This window comes from Oncorhynchus nerka, linkage group LG24 (assembly GCF_034236695.1).
Source record: "Oncorhynchus nerka isolate Pitt River linkage group LG24, Oner_Uvic_2.0, whole genome shotgun sequence".
Taxonomy (NCBI): domain Eukaryota; kingdom Metazoa; phylum Chordata; class Actinopteri; order Salmoniformes; family Salmonidae; genus Oncorhynchus; species Oncorhynchus nerka.
Window position 1 is genome coordinate 27,503,078 of NC_088419.1, and position 21,015 is coordinate 27,524,092.

Here is a 21,015-nt window from a genome sequence, read left to right on the forward strand (position 1 = left end):
TCCTCCAGCTGTGTGCAAGGACACGCTCCTTGAATGTTAAAACTACTTTGCTGCTGTTTCAAGCATCTTGCGTGACAGGAACAGGGTCAACAGTCGATTTGAGGTTTCGATTTTGTGATAAGCGCGTGTTTTGCGTTTATACACTGAATTAAGTTTTGAAACGTCGGCGTGGCATGAATTTGAAGGAGTTGCCAAAAGTTTTCAAAAACTGAAAAATCCAGTCGAATCGACAGCGGAGTAGATAATATGATCCTTCAATGAGACCAGCTCCCTCTCCGATAAGAGGATGTAAGTTATAAATGTTTTTGTTGTTGCTCATGACGTTATTGTCAGACGCTTTACTTTTCGATTGTCTTGGAGATAATTGACCTGAGTGTGACCAGAGGATCAATGAATGTTTCATTGTTGTCAGTTTATGTGTTTATTTACAACATTAGCGGATTGACTTTGAGAATGGTCCTACAGTTTATGAATTAATCTTATATAGCAGTATATCAAGACATGCTAAATTATTACATGCTAAATGTATGTATGATATGACATAATGTAAACTCGACTACTTTTGAGGTAGGCCTAGTGAAAATAGTCTACATTATAGCTGAGGAACGCTAAACTCTCTTATCTCAAATCGAACGGAGTTGAGCGTTCCTCAGCAACCTACATTACAGAGAACAGTTTTTTAAAGTGATTTCCCCCCCTAGCTCAATTATTGAAGACACTACTGAACACTCCATTTAGTGAAATGCTTGTTATTCCATATCTTTGCCTGCTGTGTTGGTGTGGAGTAGTCTATACCACATTTTTAAATATCATTAAGCACTTTTAAACAATACTTTGTGTCTTCATGAAGACTATGCCATGACATGTATTATCTTCTGAAGTGCAGTCAGCATGTGAGAAATTGTTAACGAAAGAGTGGTTTTATTATGTGCTTACTTACTTGTGTTACACAACCTAGAACACATTCATCCAAAAGTTGAATGATTACAGACTAAATTTACAGCTGCCAGTCAGTTCCACCAGGTCCTAAATGTGAAACTTCTGACTGGACAGAACATTTTAGGAGATGTGAGATGAAGTCATAGAGAATCTGTTGAAAGGACGATGAACAGTCTGTACCTGTCCAGGTGACTGACATCAGACACACCACTAAATTGGGGGATTTAATGATAAATGAAAGATCTAATGGCCCTCATATTCTGAGACCAGCAGCTCCGTGATGACACTATACCATGATAAGGTTGAGAAAGACAGGCCTTTACATATCATCAAGAATGTGTCTGAAGATGGTTCATGACTCCAACCATCTTAACAACTGGATAGTTCTCTACAATGATTAATCAGTCTTGATCATTTTTGTAATCCTAGTTTGAATATTGGTGTAACAGTTTTAAACTTTAGTCCGTCCCCTCGCGGGACTCGAACCAGGGACCCTCTGCACACATATACAACTGACACCCACGAATCATCGTTACCCATCGCGCCACAAAAGCGAGTGACGTCACCGATTGAAACTCTATTAGTGCGCACCACCGCTAACTAGCTAGCCATTTCACATCGGTTACACTGGCATATTCATTTACAACTGGCCATTTGTTAGTATGGCATCAATGGGTTTGATGGATATGCAGTACAGTCCATCCATCCTCTCTACCAGATGAATTGAAGTCTTTATGTGGTCTCCAAGGGACGCAGAGAACTGACCTCAGCTTGTTTTGCGTTCATATTAACATATTTTGAGAGAAACAACTCAACAAATACCAAATTTCTCTAATGTCAGAAATTGCATGAATATATGAATATGAATGTATGTAATAAGTGCGCAATTTATTGAGTTTGTTCGCTCAGCCCTAATGCTATAAATGATGTATAAAGATTTAATTAACTTCCTTATGCAAAACAAGTTCTACATTGGGAAATACTGCTGTCTACTACACTGTTTAGGTTACTGGCAAATTAAAAGAAGCAATTGTTAGAAATTGAAAGTTTCAATGTAATCTGTCCGTCTGCATATTTCAAGACAAGGCATATGGGTATGTAGTGACATAGTCAATGGGCTGGAGGATTCTCAAAGAATGCAGGCGATGGGGATGGGGGTGGGAGCATGTGAGTCTGGGCAGATGAGATGCAGTCATTGTTTGTGTGCGTCTGTAAGTTGTTGTTCGTGTGTGTGTGTAAGTTTGTATCCAATGTGAAAAGAAATATGAAAGTTTATTTTTGAAGGTTTCCGTCGTCTGTAGAACACACAATCATTTCCAAAACCATATTAGTCATCTATTTGAATAGTCCAAGAAACAATAGATGAATTTACAAGTTATGAGGAAGTATAGCCTATCTGTGTCTTTTTTGTGTGAAATGTGAATAGAATATATATTGCTGTATTTCCATTATTTATACTGTGTGTGTTTAGCAAGAATAATTACTTTGAGATAAGGTTGTGAGTTATTAGGTCGTGGAGTCGCAAACATGCCAGTTCTTCACTACTGAGTGTTGTTTTCTGAATGACTATAGGATAAGATTTTCCTTCCTTATCTCCAAGAAGACAATGTAAGCTGGACTCGGGTTTCTCTCGATGAGAGCACCTCTCTTGATCTTTGTTTCCTGACAGCCATGATGAACATGATGAGCTAAAATCCTGCTGTTGTCTGAATAAAATATGACTAGTGATCATGGCCTTTGTGTGGGTGGCCTATTCATAGCTCCATATCACTTTTCTCAGTTCTCCTTGTGCTTGCAAGGAAGTTGACGTTGAATTGCGATACTCATCACCTTGTCTAAGTTCATGAACTTGGGAGGGCACGCGGTGAACAAAACAGAACCGGGATCAGACATGCAGACCTCTCATTATTTAATGGATGAAGTTTGGTGAATTGAATGATATAATTAAAAAGTCTGCATGGAGGAGAGGGAGAGGGTCTGGTATTCTTCCATACTCTGACACTGTCACTGTGAAGATACTCCGAGTCATCAGGTTCACATTGTTGTCAGCAAATGACCATTCCTTGAGTACAGTGATTGTTTCTCTTGAGGAATCATTCAATGTGGGAAACCTACTACCTTCTGAAAAAATGCAAATGAGAAAGACTGGGAAGCTGTGAAATGTTATTTTGAACCTTCCTCCAGCACCACCCACGCCTCAGGCTCAGGCAACACCTAGAGTAATTGGTATCAATTAGGCCCAGACCAGATGTGGCTATTGGCTAATGAAGGTAGTGTTTGCTGAAGTGGAAAAGCCATCCATCCAGTTCACCGCAGTGTAGTGGAAATGAACAGGCTAAGAGGCTCTATTCTCTAAGATGGAAGAGGAGAACAGGGCCTCTTGGCAGACTCTCCATCCAGTCCATATAGTCTGGCCCACAGCAGCACAACCATATGATTGAACTAATAGTAGCTAAGCCAGCTCTGTGAAATGACTTGGGTTTGGAGTATACTGCAATAACCTGACTAATAGGTTTGTTTATGTGTGTGGCCTTGAGTTGATTGGGAGACCACAATTACATTTTATACAGAAATGTTAGAACAAATTACTCTTTTGATTGAGAAGCAGATTCAGATGGGGTCATGATCACGTATGAACAAAGAGGGAAATTGCACCTAGAAACCAATGACAAGAAGTTGATGAGGTTGATTTTGTAGTATCTGTAATTACCCCACATAGATGCATCTGGACTGCAGAGACCCAGCTATAGAAATGTGTTGATATGAGTGGATTGACTCTGGCTGCTATTTTTGTCTTCTCTATTCCCATCACATTGAATTTGTAATTCCGTATTCTTGCTGTAAACCTGCTTTTATGTTTGTACTGTTTGATTGTCTTGTAAGTGATTTATCCAATTCACTTGCGTACAGGTTAGATAAGTTTACAGGGAACTTATCCTGACTGACTTCCATGTATCTATGCTGAACTCCTCCCAGACAGAATTGTATATCAGACAATGTGGATTTTTCATATCGTAGACAAGGCTTTTATCCAAGCCTAGTCATGTCATTAATCAAATTATATTCCTGGAATGTAAAGTCTACAGGCGATGGGGTTGTATATATTTTCCCAGTGATCAAAACGACCACATTGGCTATTATGGAGGCATGACTAATCATGGTAATTGGTATATTTTCCTTCATTGTAATTTACATTTTTATGTTAGATTCAAACAAGGAGCATCTCTTGTACGTTATTGTATGAACCACACTGATGTCGTCTGTCGGATACTCGCCACTGGTGCCCTCTAACTCTGGAAGTCATTACAACTGACATGAAAGAATGATTTATCATTATATAACAAAACTGCATTTGCTTCGCTGTGGTCCCTCTTTGTGCTGAAAATATGTTTCCATACCACAAATACATCATTCAAACTTTTAAAGTGGACCCAAATTGCAGACACATCAGTATGAATAAATATACTGTATTTGTGTGCTTGTGTGTACTGCATGTGTAAGACTGCACTATCAGACGATACCTAGTTTGTCTCCATCTTAACTGTGATTGACAGGGAGTCTTACGTCTGTGGAGGATGGTGGCGATGGAAGTTCCGTAACGTCCTGCCAGTTGCCCTGCTGTGGATGTCCCTGCAAAGACAAGGTACACCGTCTGATTTAACTATTGGCATTGATTGTGTTTTCTTATGTTTAGAACAGTATGAATCGTGAAATAAAAAAGACAAATGGATATTAATTGATCATTTCATTGTTGTACTGTATGCCATTGCTTTCTATTCAACATTGCCCTTCTTTCGTACTTTCATTCGTGTCTTTTTTTCCGTTTCGTTGATTGTGCTTGTTGCAACCTCTGCTTTCTCATGTCTGTGTTTCAGTTAACACTAGCACTTATTGATTTACATATGCACATTCAGAATGATTGAACACCTGAAAGCGATTTGTTGTCCTTAAGTACAATAGTTTGATATCAAAGTAGACCTACTTGATCAGTCTTTGGCAAGTGGAACTACTGGTCAGAAATATTGGTGTTACCTTTTTATAATCTGTGATTTTGTGATCACTGATGGTAGATATAATGAAGAACAAGACCATCTTGATATCTGCACAAGTGATGGCTTTACAGTCCATCAGAAATATATGTAGCAGTCAGTACCAGTGATGGATAAATGCATTCAGTGTGCAGAACTGGATAGAATCACTTAAACAGCGATGACCATCCATTTTCTATTTACCACTACCAGGTAATCACGAGAGGGGATTTCAAATGTGTTTCCTTACACCAACAGACTCTGAAACAGAGTGAATGTTTCCCAAATTGCATCAAGCAAATAATTTCTTACTGACTTTGCTTTAGTGAGTGCATTTCCATTTTTCGCCGTGTGCCATTTTTGACGGCAAAAAGACAAACGCATTAAACTAGCACACGGAACCAGAAAACGTTCCATTTTTATAATGTCGCCCAAGGGTGCCGTTGGACGTTCTGCTAAGAGAGTTTTTAGGCTCAGCATGTGTTGTATGTACAGGGCTAATGTGTTTACCACAGGGACTAGCCCTCTTGAAGCCAGGAAAAGGCCTCCACTCTGGTCCAGTTCATTCTTCATAAAGCTCACACCATTTCTCTCACCTAGGAGTTATAACATTGCACGTTTTGTGCATGTTCTATGCTTAACTTCATGTTGTGGTAAGCCTGACTGACTGACTGACTGTTCTATTTTACGCTGTTATGCAACTGATGTATGTTATGTTAGTTTATTTAGAAAGCATAGTCTTTTTTTCAGTTTGTGACATAGCTGGCTGTGTTGGTCGGTATTGGCAGGCAGACCTGGAGCAGAAACATTTATAGTTCTGGCTGGTGTTCAGATAAGGCTTGGATCATAGGAGATTCCGTGCTGGGAAACAGGGCATTTTTTAAGTGTATTTAGTGCCAGAGAGAGAATCAACAGAGTAATCTCACACTCTCATAAAAATGATTCTCATAAAATGCAGCCTCATTTTGACAATTAACAATAGAGCTTCTTATCACAAGAAATAGGGCAGGTATGATTATGAATCACTGAGTAGAAGATCGAGACTGCAGGAGTGTCAATACAGGACATTAGAAGGGGAATCCTCTTGACTCAGACATGTCAACATTTTCTGATTAAGTCCACTTGGGTATGTGGCACCACAGAGCAGAGAACTCACATTTCTGTTGTGTTTTTATTGTGATAGGACTCTTCTTCCAACCACAAATGAACAGAACGTCAATCTTGCCCCCATCAATTTTCATTCCACAAAAATATAATATAGGGGCAAGATTGACATTCTGTTCATTTGTGGTTGGAAGAAGTGTCCTATCACAATAAAAACACAACATAAATGGGAGTTCTCTGCTCTGTTGTGCCACAGATTCCCCTTCTAATGTCCTGTATTGACACTCCTGCAATCTCAATCTTCTACTCAGTAATTCTGATTATAATCTAGTGTTATGCAGGGAGCAGCTTTGACACATTGTCATAACATGTGTAGTTGGGTTCCTAGTGATGAGCCATGGTCTCAGCAGACCTTTTGGAAATAAATACAAAATACCTTGGCAGAGCTGTTCCATCCTCCGCCATGTTCCAGCTGCATAACTAGGGCTGCTATGGTGACTGTATTACCACCACACTGGCGGTCCCGAGTCATGATGGCAGTCAAATTCGGCGTGACCATTTAGCCACAGTAATTCGGCTTCTCCAAGCTCTGATGCGGCTGATGGTCATTAGTACCCTACCAAACTTGCTAATTGCCTGGTACTCAGCACTCTATTGTCCCTCTACTCACTCTGACATCAATGCAAATGTAATCGAAAATCGAATCAAACACTTCATGAGAGCCCATGAGCTCATGTTGCGCAACATTTCTATAGGCTATGCAATTGCGTGAGAAAACAGAGTGATGGCCTCTATTAAAAAGAGGAGGATCCCATCAGCTTTCAAAAGGCTAGGCCTACTATATTTATTTATCAACTTTCCTGATGTTAAACACATTGCTTTGCTTTGCAACAGGACTATAGCCTACCTGGCTGGCATGAAAAAGCGTCCTCAATTTGCTATTTAAGTGCATAGATTACATGTATTTTCGAGACAGGTGCAAGATAATGGTCCATTCTAAATCAAAACAAATTTCATACATACGTTATTTAGTACTGTATACGTAAAGAAAAGATTAAATCAAGGATAGTCTGATGGGGGACAATATTAGCCTATCGCTTGTGAATTATATATTATCACTCGTGAATGATGCCCAGTGTAAGGCAAGAACCAGCGCATGCCTTTTTTTGTTGTCACTTTTTCAAATCACATTCGCACATCTCATGTAGCCTAGCCCACAGGCCTATATATTTTGACACGGTTTGTATCACAACTAAAGTGGCCAAATAACTTCTTAAAATTAAGCACATGAATTAGCTTTACAAGGGGTGTAGAGCCTAACTGGCATACGCAGCGAGTGAGTTTCAAGTTTGGGGAAGATCATTTTCACCATAAAAATGCATTTGTGGTCACATTTGAGAATTGTGTTTTCCTGCTAATGGAACATTCACTCTTATAGCCTACTGCCGTGTGCGCATTGCTGCGCTTATGTGAAGAAATAGCCAAAGAGTTCTGTTGTATCAGGCTCATTGCTCAAAACAGGGTTTTTTATGCTAATAGTTGTATTTATTTGGGATCTATCGCGTCCCACAACTGTCCCAGACTATGATTGGAATATGTATTTCTCACACAGAATAGAATAGGTCAACTTTTGTACTATGGGGGATAGTAGATTGACAGAGGCTAGTGCTTTTGCTGTTAGTAAGGCCAACTCATCAGTAAATGTGGACAGTTATTCCAATATCTTCAATATTCGCCTCAGACTTGGATAAGGATGCATGCAATTGCATCCCAGATGTGTCTGTCTTCACTTAGCCTGTGAAAAAGACCCGATCATTTGATGGAGAGCCATGTGAGTGAGAGGTGCTTCGGCAAGCAGCTAGGAGAAGGTAATTCTAATTGTTATATTCAGCCCAAGGGCACAACGGCCACTGGCCACAAAAGGCATGGATTTTTTATGGGGCTTTACGGCAACACAAAGGGGATGCAGCCGGGAAATTGGAGGCATTATCAATTGCTTGTAAAATTGTGAATGAGAAACTGATGAAGTGTGTACAGTCTGTGCAACAAAAAAAAGCAGAGCTCATGCCATTCATACAGCTGTTTTCAAATCATCATTAAAGTCACATCGTGCAGCCTTAGAATGTATTAAAAATCAAAACATATATGGCCCAACGTTTGTAGAACAACAAAAGTTACATATCTCTAAATGAAGCATCTAGGAGGATCTGTGTCTTTGTTAACCGCTCAACACAGAAAAGCCACATGTGCACACTCCCTCAGATCGTTTGGAGAAAATATCCTTTCTATTTTATTCAGCTATGTTCAATTGTATTATTCATACTATAAAATAATGCCACCTCATTCTAAGCGAGTCTTGTCTGCTAAATGAACTAGTGTAGCCCACAGCCATATGGCATAGTTAGATCAGGGCCTAACATAAGGACAACTCAGAGTATGCTAATCTGATCTGAAATAGACTACATTTTCTTCACATTATGTTTCTTTAAAACTGTTTCAAATAAATAATGGATTTATTGTGATGGTGTAGGCTATATTATATGGATTTATTAGACTTTTTAAAATGTAGATGTTCTTAAGGTCTGCATCAGTGGCTTGTAGGCTATGCGTGGAAGCCAGGAGATGCTAAATGTGTTTATGTTAAGACCAGCAGTTATTTGCTTGACAATCACCAGCTGACAACAGTTTGACTGCCATAGCCCTAAGCAAAACTCCTGTCTGTTAAAAGATGGGGTCATATGCGATTAAACTGCATGGGTCATCACAACCCCCCCAACCCCCCTCCCTTGCCTTCCCTCCTCTCCCCATTTGAGGTGTAAGCACTTAATTAGCCCTCTCATAAAAACAGGGGTGGGGCAGATACCAGCTGAGATACAGCTAGCTGGTGAGCTGCCCAGAGACCAGGAGAGGGCTGCTTGAAAGCAGTAGAGTCATCTGGAGGATTACACCTTCTCAGAGGTCCTCTTTCTGAAATAATCTGGTTTTAGGCAGTGGGGGTATCAGTTATTGTTTAAACCCCTTTCTTCCCCTGTTTTGTATCTGGCATTCCATCCCCTGGCACCATTCCACTGCAGCCTGCCCTGCCGCCTCTCAAAGGAGTTATCTGAACAAACCCTGTTTTTAAGGCACTCTCTTCCCTGGCACACTTCACATTTTCAGTCATGCTACAGTAACAACAACGTGCGAAAGTCGGCGTCTTGAGGTTTATACAGCAACAATGGGGTTTTGTGTTCTTATGTTAATGTGTCCTTCAAAACGTTTAATCACAGAAATGTATAGTTTTCCTTCTCTTTGACAGTTAAATGTATACACATGTTGCTCTTTTTCAACACTGTACTGTACACAATCACTTTTTGTAACCCACAATTATTGAATACTTGGCCAGTCAGATGGAAAAGTCTTTGAACATTTTTAAACAAAATATGTATTTTTATTTAACATCAAATAACTTCCCAGGAGTTGCTGAAGCCAGTTATTCAACATGTACTCTCACATATAAGTGTCAGAAATCAGTTACAGTGATTATATGTATTAACTTAAAATGAGATACACCGATGTGGGTCTAAGTGTGTGTGCGTGCGGCCGTACCAATGATGTATAAGTGAGCTCCAAATGTATTGTGACAGTGAAATAACATGATTATGAATAATCCCCCCCCTTATTGTAATGGTGAGAGGTTAGCATGTCTTATGGGTATGATTATCAACATTATTATTCATTCAGGACTATATGTAAAAATGGTAGCATCCACATTAGCTCCCGAGTGGTGCAGTGGTCTAAGGCACTGCATCTCAGTGCAAGAGGTGCCACTAAATTCCAGGCTGGGCAGAGACGCAAAAGATTGAACTTCAACGAGTTCGCCCCATTAGTTTTCACGATATAGATAATCGTTTTTTCTGTGATTGAATCAACATTATATTCGCCCCTTTTCAATGCAACAAACCAAAAACAAATTAAGCTTTGTAAGATTGAGTCTGTGATTTTGTTGTAGGCAGAGCCAGAGCGTAACGGAGTAGAATTCTATTTGTGGGGGTAGCCCACGAGCGGTCAGATCAGAGCGCAGAGCCACGCTTGTACTCATTTCTTGATATTCTTTGCTAGTTAGCGAGTTATTAGCCCAGTTATTGATACGTAGATGTCAGCAATGAGGAGTGCTTCATATAAGAGCACAAATCGTGTATGCTACATGTCAAGCTGTCTTTGAAAACCCAATCAGTTAAAAAGCATATAATCATAATTAAAGGAGCAGTGTTGTATTTTGAGACAGGCTTGAATATGCAAATAAGCCAAAAGACAGAGAGGGTGGTCTACATTGTCGAATTCTCTGCAATGGTGGAAAAGTACCCAATTGTTATACTTGAGTAAAAGTAAAGATACCTTAATAGAAAATGGCTCAAGTAAAAGTGAAAGTCACCCAGTAAAAACCTATTTGAGTAAAAGTTTTAAAGTATTTGGTTTTAAATGTAGTTAAGTATCAAAAGTAAATGTCATTTCTAAAATATACTTAAGTATCAAAAGTACAAGTAAATGTACAAGTAATTTCTAATTTCTTATATTAAGCAAACCAAGACAACACCATTTTCTTGTTTTTTTATTTTATTTACGGATAGCCAGGGGCATGTTCCAACAAATCAGAGGCATTAGGGATGACCAGGGATGTTCAAGTGTGTGAATTCGACTATTTTCCTTTCCTGCTAAGCATTCAAAATGTAATGACTACTTTTGGGTGTCAGGGAAAAAGTACACTATTTTCTTTAGGAATGTAGTGAAGTAAAAGTTGTCAAAAATATAAATAGTAAAGTACAGATACAAAAAAAAAACTTAAGTACTTTCAAGTATTTTTACTTAAGTACTTCACACCACTGATACTCTGTTTGGTAATAATAATTAATTGTATTTTGCAAAGTGGTTTCTTGCATCATAAGGTCTTCGAAAGCCAAGTCAACAAACAGATTACCGACCATTTCGAATCTCACCATACCTTCTCTGCTATGCAATCTGGTTTCAGAGCTGGTCATGGGTGCACCTCAGCCACGCTCAAGGTCCTAAACGATATCTTAACCGCCATCGATAAGAAACATTACTGTGCAGCCGTATTCATTGATCTGGCCAAGGCTTTCGACTCTGTCAACCACCACATCCTTATCGGCAGACTCGACAGCCTTGGTTTCTCAAATGATTGCCTCGCCTGGTTCACCAACTACTTCTCTGATAGAGTTCAGTGTGTCAAATCGGAGGGTCTGCTGTCCGGACCTCTGGCAGTCTCTATGGGGGTGCCACAGGGTTCAATTCTTGGACCGACTCTCTTCTCTGTATACATCAATGATGTTGCTCTTGCTGCTGGTGAGTCTCTGATCCACCTCTACGCAGACGACACCATTCTGTATACTTCCGGCCCTTCTTTGGACACTGTGTTAACAACCCTCCAGGCAAGCTTCAATGCCATACAACTCTCCTTCCGTGGCCTCCAATTGCTCTTAAATACAAGTAAAACTAAATGCATGCTCTTCAACCGATCGCTACCTGCACCTACCCGCCTGTCCAACATCACTACTCTGGACGGCTCTGACTTAGAATACGTGGACAACTACAAATACTTAGGTGTCTGGTTAGACTGTAAACTCTCCTTCCAGACCCATATCAAACATCTCCAATCCAAAGTTAAATCTAGAATTGGCTTCCTATTTCGCAACAAAGCATCCTTCACTCATGCTGCCAAACATACCCTTGTAAAATTGACCATCCTACCAATCCTCGACTTTGGCGATGTCATTTACAAAATAGCCTCCAATACCCTACTCAACAAATTGGATGCAGTCTATCACAGTGCTATCCGTTTTGTCACCAAAGCCCCATATACTACCCACCATTGCGACCTGTACGCTCTCGTTGGCTGGCCCTCGCTTCATACTCGTCGCCAAACCCACTGGCTCCATGTCATCTACAAGACCCTGCTAGGTAAAGTCCCCCTTATCTCAGCTCGCTGGTCACCATAGCATCTCCCACCTGTAGCACACGCTCCAGCAGGTATATCTCTAGTCACCCCCAAAACCAATTCTTTCTTTGGCCGCCTCTCTTCCAGTTCTCTGCTGCCAATGACTGGAACGAACTACAAAAATCTCTTAAATTGGAAACACTTATCTCCCTCACTAGCTTTAAACACCAACTGTCAGAGCATCTTACAGATTACTGCACCTGTACATAGCCCACCTATAATTTAGCCCAAACAACTACCTCTTTCCTAACTGTATTAATTTATTTATTTATTTTGCTCCTTTGCACCCCATTATTTTTATTTCTACTTTGCACATTCTTCCATTGCAATACTACCATTCCAGTGTTTTACTTGCTATATTGTATTTACTTTGCCACCATGGCCTTTTTTGCCTTTACCTCCCTTCTCACCTAATTCGCTCACATTGTATATAGACTTGTTTTTTTTTACTGTATTATTGACTGTATGTTTGTTTTACTCCATGTGTAACTCTGTGTCGTTGTATGTGTCGAACTGCTTTGCTTTATCTTGGCCAGGTCGCAATTGTAAATGAGAACTTGTTCTCAACTTGCTTACCTGGTTAAATAAAGGTGAAATAAAAATAAAATAAATAAAAATCATACAACACAATACAATGCAATTTACAGACACCTGTTTGGCCCATGGTATTACAGACCACATAATCAATCATGAATTAATGTCTAGCCCTTTATCATGTAAAAACGTTTTTAAAAGTCTCATTCAATGTAGGCCTTCATTGAACACAACATATAGGCTAATGTAGGCTATATCTTAAAAATCAAAAGCTATTTCCATGTGAAAATGTTGGGATTTGCGCCATTGGTTTTGTTGGTAGGCCTACATTATGCTATAGCCACAATAGCCTATTGGCTGCTGTCTAAAACTGTAAGGGTACAGCCTCAGTGTTAACTGTAAACGCGTGCTGGAAGTTGCACAAAATTCTCACAACGTTCAAATTTCCACTCACAAGACCTAAAATTTGCTCAGTGCCCCAAAAAAGTTGAGGGAACATTGGTCACAAGCTTGATGTAATCATTACGTGCTAGGAATGTGGTACCAAATTCTAAACTTTTAACTCTTTCAATATCATATAAATTAATTTGTCCCAATACTTTTGGTCCACTAAAATGGAGGGACTATGTACAAAAAGTGCTGTAATTTCTAAATGGTTCACCTGATATGCATGACAATATCCCCAAATTAAATCTATCTGGAGTACAGAGCCAGTGCTGGAGTACAGAGCCAAAACAACAAAAGATGTGTCTCTGTCCAAATGCTTTTGGAGCTCACCGTAAGTATATAAAGTGTGTGTGTGTGTGTGTCCGTCCTCTCTGGGCCATGTGAGTGCAGGGTGGTTCAGTACACAGGGGGCTGGTCAGGCCCATGGCAGCGGTCAGGGCTTAGTGGGTCTCGGAGGGATGTGAACAGGGACATACAAACTGAGTAAACATCATTTGGCATGTTGTTTTTCCTTTTGCGCACCACACACACCACACCAGTGGCTGACAGCATCACACACACACACACACACACACACACACACACACACGTCTGTAAAACTGCAAGGGTATTCCAGTAGCATGATTCCGTCCAATAGTGATTTCACTCTCCTTTGCAAAACAGACCCAGTCCAGTTGTCAAACGTTGATCCCATTACTTGTTTATTTAAATCCTGACCATGAAGGGAGTTTGTTCCTGCTGTTGTTTTTTCTCTGGACCCTGCCAAATATTATATGAAATTGCCACCATTTTGTTGGGAGGGATTCTAGTTGACTCCGCTAAATGGTAACCACAGCAGCACAACCACAGTTCTGTTGGTATGCAATTGCTGAGGCATCACCCTTGTTGTTGTCTAATGTATCTCAATGTTGTGGAAGTGAAACGGCGATGGACTGACTGTCTGGACATCCAGTCGCACTTTCCAACATCTGTTCACATTTTCAATACCATGATTTAATAACATGGAGTGTCTGTTTTGCATTAGCTCTGTTAATTCCTTATAATTCATGTTCAGGGTCTATTCTCATAACATGGAAAAAGGGGGAAAAAACATGTTCAAAGCAGAGTGGATCGAGGTAAAGTATTTTATGTAAAACCACTGTATTAGAATTCCTTACTGGTCACAGAGTCAGGAAAGATTCAGACTTTCCAATGTGCTAAGTAGTACATTTAGGAACAAAGGGTAATAAAACAAATGACCTTTATTCTCTGCAGTAGCGCTCATTCCAAGACCGTCCAAAATCAGTATTTTCATGTTTACACACATTGCTTTTCCAGTTCAGTCGTATTTCAATCTTATTCAAGTGCCAGCATGACATGCTGAAACAAATCAAACTAATACTGCACGTCCAAATATATTATTACAGTGGGATGATTCTCATTGGCCGGGCTCCTATTACATAGAAATGTATGGATACAAACTGTTTTTAAAAGTATTTAGACACTGACAAGTCCAATTGCTTTGTCCAATTGGAACCACAGCGAATGCCAACGCCTATATTCTGAGAGTACATTTGCTAGGACACATCATTGATCATTGTTGGATTAAATGCTTGTGGGAGGTGAGACAGACATTTACATTTGTTTGTTTTACCAAAGAGATTATGGAATTTCATTGGGTTTAGAAATTAGAATGGAGAATTAATACTTGTCATGACAATGGTGTTCCCTAAACAATTACCTGCAGACACGGAGCACACTTTGTTATGGCAAGTAATAAAAAAATACAGCTCTGCCACCAATGATGCTTAAAAACTCTGTTGTTTCTCCTTCGATCAATCTGGAAACCGGACCACAGCTCCTGAGCTCACAAGTGCGCACCATTGTAACCTTAATTCCCTTTTGCCATGTCTCCTATCAATGGTTATCATGGTCATCATTTGCGGTGGTGTTACTTCCTCACCAGTGTTTGCTCAGAGCCTCTCACCGTTCCTTTTGTCTCAGTTTTTCTCATTGTAAAACCATACATATGTAGGATCTTAATTTGATCACCCTGTGGCAGGATAACTTTTCTGCAACGCAGGTCATTTTAAAACGTGTACATTTGAGATTTTAAAAGGCTTCTAAAGTGTGTAATTTCCATTTAGAAATTTCAAACTTGATTTTCACTTACGAAAAATGTATCAACCGTTACAAAAAATGTCCATTTAATTATAATCCACATAATAATTCAAATTTCCTCTTGTTGCAGGATTATTTTCCTGCTGTAGGAGACTGGCTCAGATTAAGATTCGACATCTGTATCACATCACAACACCCAACGTCCTCCCTCGTATTTCTCTCTGTTTGCACATAGATGGTAAATCACTAGTGATTCTGACTGGTTAAAAGAAGATACCCAGTCTCTTTATTACACCACGTACCTTATATTTGACCACTTGTTGACCTGGGGTGTAGAAATGTTCTCTGTGTCTTTTATGGGACTGGACTATGGCCCTGATAAATCCTAGAGGCAAATGAGAGGGGCTGTCGCTCACTCTGCGTTTCATCCTCCACTCAGACACTCCAAATGAAACCAGCGCACAGCACCAGTATGCCACAGTCAATTATGTCTAGGCCATTAATTGGACTGTTTGGTAATCCCTTACATCAATAAGAGTTTAATAGCTTTCACTATAATTATATCAATCTATGTTTATTTTGAATAGAAGTGTGGCTGTTACTATTTGATGGATTTAAAAAAAGACAAGTGGATAATGTGTGCAGTTAGCTTAATATTTAGATGACAGGTGATTTGGCATGTGATATAGTGCAGCCTGAATAGAAGACAGTGCTGGTGGGATGTTTGCAGTGGTGGAAAAATTACCCAATTATCATACTCTACTAAAAGTAAAGATATCTTAATGCAAAATTACTCAAGTAAAAGTGTAAGTCACCCAGTAAAATACTACTTAAATAGAAGTCTAAAAGTATTTGGTTTTAAATATACTAAAGTATCAAAAGTAAAAGTATAAATCATTTCAAATTCCTTATATTAAGCACATTTACCGATAGCCAGGGGCACACTCAGACATCATTTACAAACAAAGCATGTGTATTTAGTGAGTCCACCAGATCAGACGCAGTAGGGATGACCAGGGATGTTCTCTTGTTAAGTGTGTGAATTGGACCATTTTCCTGTCCTGCTAAGCATCGAAAATATAACGAGTACTTTGGGTGTTAAGGAAAATGTATAGAGTAAAAAGTACATGATTTTCTTTATGAATGTAGTGAAGTAAAAGTAAAATGTGTCAAAAAATATAAATAGTGAAGTACAGATACCCCCAAAAAACTGCTTAAGTAGTACTTAAAGTATTTTTTACTTAAGTACTTTACACCACTGGATGTTTGGATAGTTGACCTTTAAATTGTACACTGTCTCTTTATAAACGTTCAAGTTTGTGATGAGGACATGCAACAGATCAGTCATTCATACATTGCTATGATCATTGATCTCCTGAAGAAGATATCGCTTCTCCTTTCTTTCTGTACCCACAAATGTTTGGATATACTTGTAAAGTTACCAGGTTGTTAGCTAACTAGCCAATGAGGTAACATGACAGAACAAGGTGTAAACAAATGGTTAATGACATGTGAGTAGTTTTAGAACGGCCCATGACATGGTTTTTGAAAGTCAAATGCAGTCCTGGCTATCAGCTATAGGAATATAAAAATGTTGCGCTGGTAATATTGGTCAGATCGGTTGACCTGGATGGGTTCGAAGCAAACCATTTTCGTTGTTATAATGGTGCAATCTTGACGCTATCAAATCTGCACTCTTTTCTTTTTCTTTAGGGCACAAGGAAACAAATGTACAGCGAACCTTATCATTACAACAATAATTATCTGAAAACTCCTGGTCGCACGGCAAAGTATTTCATTGCATATGCTACCAAATTTGTTGCACTTTAGAGCCCTGAATATGTATGATAATGCTTGAGACTCATGTTGCTGGCAGTAGTAGTTTTTTCTTTGACTGGGCCTCACAGTGCATTCGGAAAGTATTCAGACCCATTCACTTTTTCCACATTTTGTTACTTTACAGCCTTATTCTAAAATTGATTCAATTAATTTATTTCCTCATCTATCAACATAAAATACCCCATAATGGCAAAGTGAAAACAGTTTTTTAGAAATGTTTCCAATGTGTAAAAAAATTTACATAAGTATTCAGACCCTTTGCTATGAGACTTGAAATTGAGCTCAGGTGCATCCAGTTTCCATTGATCATCCTTTAGATGTTTCTACAACTTCTTTGGAGTCCAACTGTGGTAAATTCAATTGATTGGACATGATTTGTCTAATATAAAGGCACATACCTGTCTATATAAGGCCCACAGTTGACAGTGCATGTCAGAGCAGAAACCAAGTCATGAGGTCGAAGAAATAGTCCGTAGAGCTCCGAGACAAGATTGTGTCCCCAAGAACACAGTGGAAGAAGTTTGGAACCACCAAGACTCTTCCTAGAGCTGGCCACCCGGCCAAACTGAGCATTCGGGGGAGAAGGGCCTTGGTCAGGGAGGTGACCAAGAACCCGATAGTCACTCTGACAGAGCTCCAGATTTCCTCTCTGGAGATGGTTGTCTTTCTTAAAGGTTCTCCCATCTTTGCAACACTCCACCAATCAGACCTTTATGGTAGAGTGGCCAGACGGTAGCCATTCCTCAGTAAAAGGCTCATGACAGCCCGCTTGGAGTTTGCCAAAAGGCACCTAAAAGAACTCTCAGACCATGAGAAACAAGATTCTCTGGTCTAATGAAACCAAGATTGAACTCTTTGGCCTAAATGCCAAGCGTCATGTCTGGAGGAAACCAGGTACCGCTCATCACCTGGCCAATACATCCCTACGGTGAAGCATGGTGGTGGCAGAATCATGCTGTGGGGATGTTTTTCAGTGGCAGGGACTGGGAGACTAGTCAGGCTCGAGGGAAAGATGAATGTAACAAAGTACAGAGAGATCCTTGATGAAAACCTGCTCCAGAGGACTCAGGACGTCAGACTGGGGCGAAGGTTCACCTTCCAACAGGACAGAGACCTTGAGCACACAGCCAAGACAATGCAAGAATGGCTTCGGGACAAGTCTCTGAATGTCCCTGAGTGGCCCAGCCAGAGCTCGGAGTTGAAACCAATCTAACATTTCTGGAGAGACCTGAAAATAGCTGTGTAGCGACACTCACCATCAAACTGACAGAGCTTGAGAGGATCTGCAGAGAAGAATGGGAGAAACTCCCCAAATGCAGGTGTGCCAAGCTTGTAGCGTCATACCCAAGAAGACTCGAGGCTGTGATCCCTGCCAAAGGTGCTTCAACAAAGTACTGCGCCAAGGGTCTGAATACTTATGTAAATGTGATATTTTATTTTATTTTTTATTTTTTGGCAAAAAAAAAATTTAAAACAGTTTTTGCTTTGTCATTATGGGGTATTGTGTGTTGATTGATGAGGTGAGAAAAAAATATTTACTTCATTTTAGAATAAGGCTGTAATGTAACAAAAGTGTGGAAAAAGTCAAGGGGTCTGAATACTTTCCGAATGCACGTTAATAGGTGTTTGTGGACCAGGAAAAGGAACAGCCACTTAAAGCTGTAATGTGGTCGGCCTGAGTGAGTGGATTTAGTTTTTAGGACCCTCTTGACCCTCTTGGCTTAGAAGAGGGCACATGTTGGCAGGTATAACAGGGCCACAGTAGGACCAGGCTGTAATCTGACCCTGCATCAGCCATTTACTGCGGGGTACATAACACTTCTAATGAGTCATTTTTCTGAAGCAACGACAACTCTGGACTGGAATCAGGCGATAAACAAAAACGTGTGGTTTTGGTAGTATTTTTTCCAGTGGTTAATTTGCTCTTACTGTTCCCTCGACCCTCTCCAAGGGTAGAATTCTCTGGATTGTTGCCTTCCAGGTTTCCTAATACCTGATTTGATTCAGTTTGTAGAGAAATCACACCTCAAAGGTAACATGGCTCCTGCCTGTAAGCCATCAGGATCCAGGATCAGAGAGTTAGGCAAATAAACGAAAACACCCAACATAACAACTGCTGATTTCCATTGTATGGGTGTTATCCAGGGTTTGACTTTTTAATTGTAATATAAATGTTCCTGAAATTTCATAGAGAAAGACTTACAGAAGATACACTGTTGCTCACAATCAAGTTAAAAAGTTGGATCAATAAGCTAATGGAGAAGAGACAAACACGATTACTGGCCATATTGAGATTGCTGTATTTAATTCTGTCTTATTACAGTTCTAGAAGACTGTATTACATAACCGTATTAAATGACTTTGAACAATTCTGAAAGGGATCCCATCATTATGCCGACTTTGAGTGTCTTCTGACTGTACTAGCTACGTACAGTCCTTGTTTGAGTTGAGCCTATGTTTAGATGTCTGCAGACCACTCTCAACACTATTCACATTTAATGTTTATTTATGCTAAATAAAATACACGGTCTTGTAACTTGTGTTGAATGCCGATCAAGAATGGTACTTGACAAATTTGCCTTGCTTTGCAGTGGTATTTTGCTCAAATGTTTCTGCCAATAAACAGAAACATGGTTTTGGCTCACACATTAGTCTGACCTGGATGAACATAAGTCATTGTTTTCTGAGTGAAGGTTTTTTTCCAGACCATTACATTTTTTATCCGTGCATAGTCTTTAGATAACCTTTAAATCATAGCTATGGTATTTTATTATCTCAACATATATTTTTCAACTGCATAAGTAGTATTAGTGTCTTTTTTCACTGACTGACTCTTGTCTCTTTGCTACTCCTAATCTAAATCTCCTGTAAGTCTAAACTTGAGATGGTCCCTGTTGTCTGACTCTATTGGTCCACTAACACAGTCTCTCTGACCTCTGACATTGGCCTTGCACTGGCCTTGCACTGTTGCACTACTGACCTGACTCCTCCTCCACTGCCTTACCTGTCCTGTCCTGGTGTCCCCTGGTGTCTTCCTGTACTCCCTGGTGCTGGGGTATAGTAGTGACAACATGTCCATGTTTTGCTTCAGCAGTGTTGAGCTGTAGTAACTCCAACTGCGTTGTGGTGCTCACGGACTCCCAGGGTACCTTTACCTCCCCCTGCTACCCCCAAGTGTACCCCAAAAGTCAGGCCTGCAAGTGGACTCTGCAGGCCCCGGCTGGATTCATTGTGCAAATAACCTTCATCGACTTTGATCTCGAGGAGGCTCTGGGGTGCATCTATGACCGCGTCATTGTCAACACCGGAAACCAAGATGTGAAATTTTGTGGCTTGACAGCCAACGGACTGACGCTAAACTCCACCAGCAATCTGATGGAGATGTCATTTAACTCAGACTTTAGCGTCCAAAAGAAAGGATTCAATGTCAGTTACAGACAAGGTATGTTTTAAAGCGGGCACATTTTTACAGGTATATTTGAATGATTATGATTTTTATGGTTATTATTGTTATTATGATTCTTCTGTTTTATAGTTTGAATGTTTTTACATGACATTTTATTTTCTGTTTTGAACGTGGTAGTTTAGATGTTAGTGTTTAGCCATGCTCTATGACAGTAAGCTTGAGGTATTTATAAGTAATTCCCCACGTCATTTTAGAGGGATTTCACGTTACACAAACATCAAGCATCTCCGCCATTATACTAACCAAACAGCAACAACATGGCTTAAGGACAAACATGTCTTCCATCCATTATGCTTAAAAAAGTACCCTTTTTCTTTCTTATTTCTGACACACGGCAGTGCTTCGGCCTTTAACATACTCAGTTCCTTTTCCTCGAATACCAAAAGCGCTAATAACTCAAATGTTGTATTCTCAATATAATAGTCAGAGAAACCTATGATTTCTAATAACATTGATTGTTTTATAGTGTATAGCATATACATGGAGTATGTTTGGTTTATAGAATCCTAGTCCCAGCCTTTATTTAGGCACCACATGTAAACCCTGCACATCAAAGAGTTACA

At 39.8% G+C, this 21,015-nt stretch overlaps 1 protein-coding gene across 5 annotated transcripts in view; it reads left to right on the forward strand.

The window, feature by feature from the left end:
- adgrg6 (adhesion G protein-coupled receptor G6) overlaps positions 1–21,015 on the forward strand; it is a 58,928-nt gene continuing 37,913 nt past the window's right edge. For 4 of the 5 annotated variants that reach the window (XM_065008780.1, XM_065008777.1, XM_029631384.2 and 1 more), the window contains exons 1-3: positions 1–288; positions 4,494–4,582; positions 20,081–20,428. In XM_065008780.1, coding sequence (XP_064864852.1) covers positions 287–288; positions 4,494–4,582; positions 20,081–20,428 — 439 coding nt within the window. In that variant the 5' untranslated portion in view covers positions 1–286. The remainder of the gene's footprint in view (positions 289–4,493; positions 4,583–20,080; positions 20,429–21,015) is intronic. The other variant, XM_065008779.1, reaches the window with a different exon arrangement.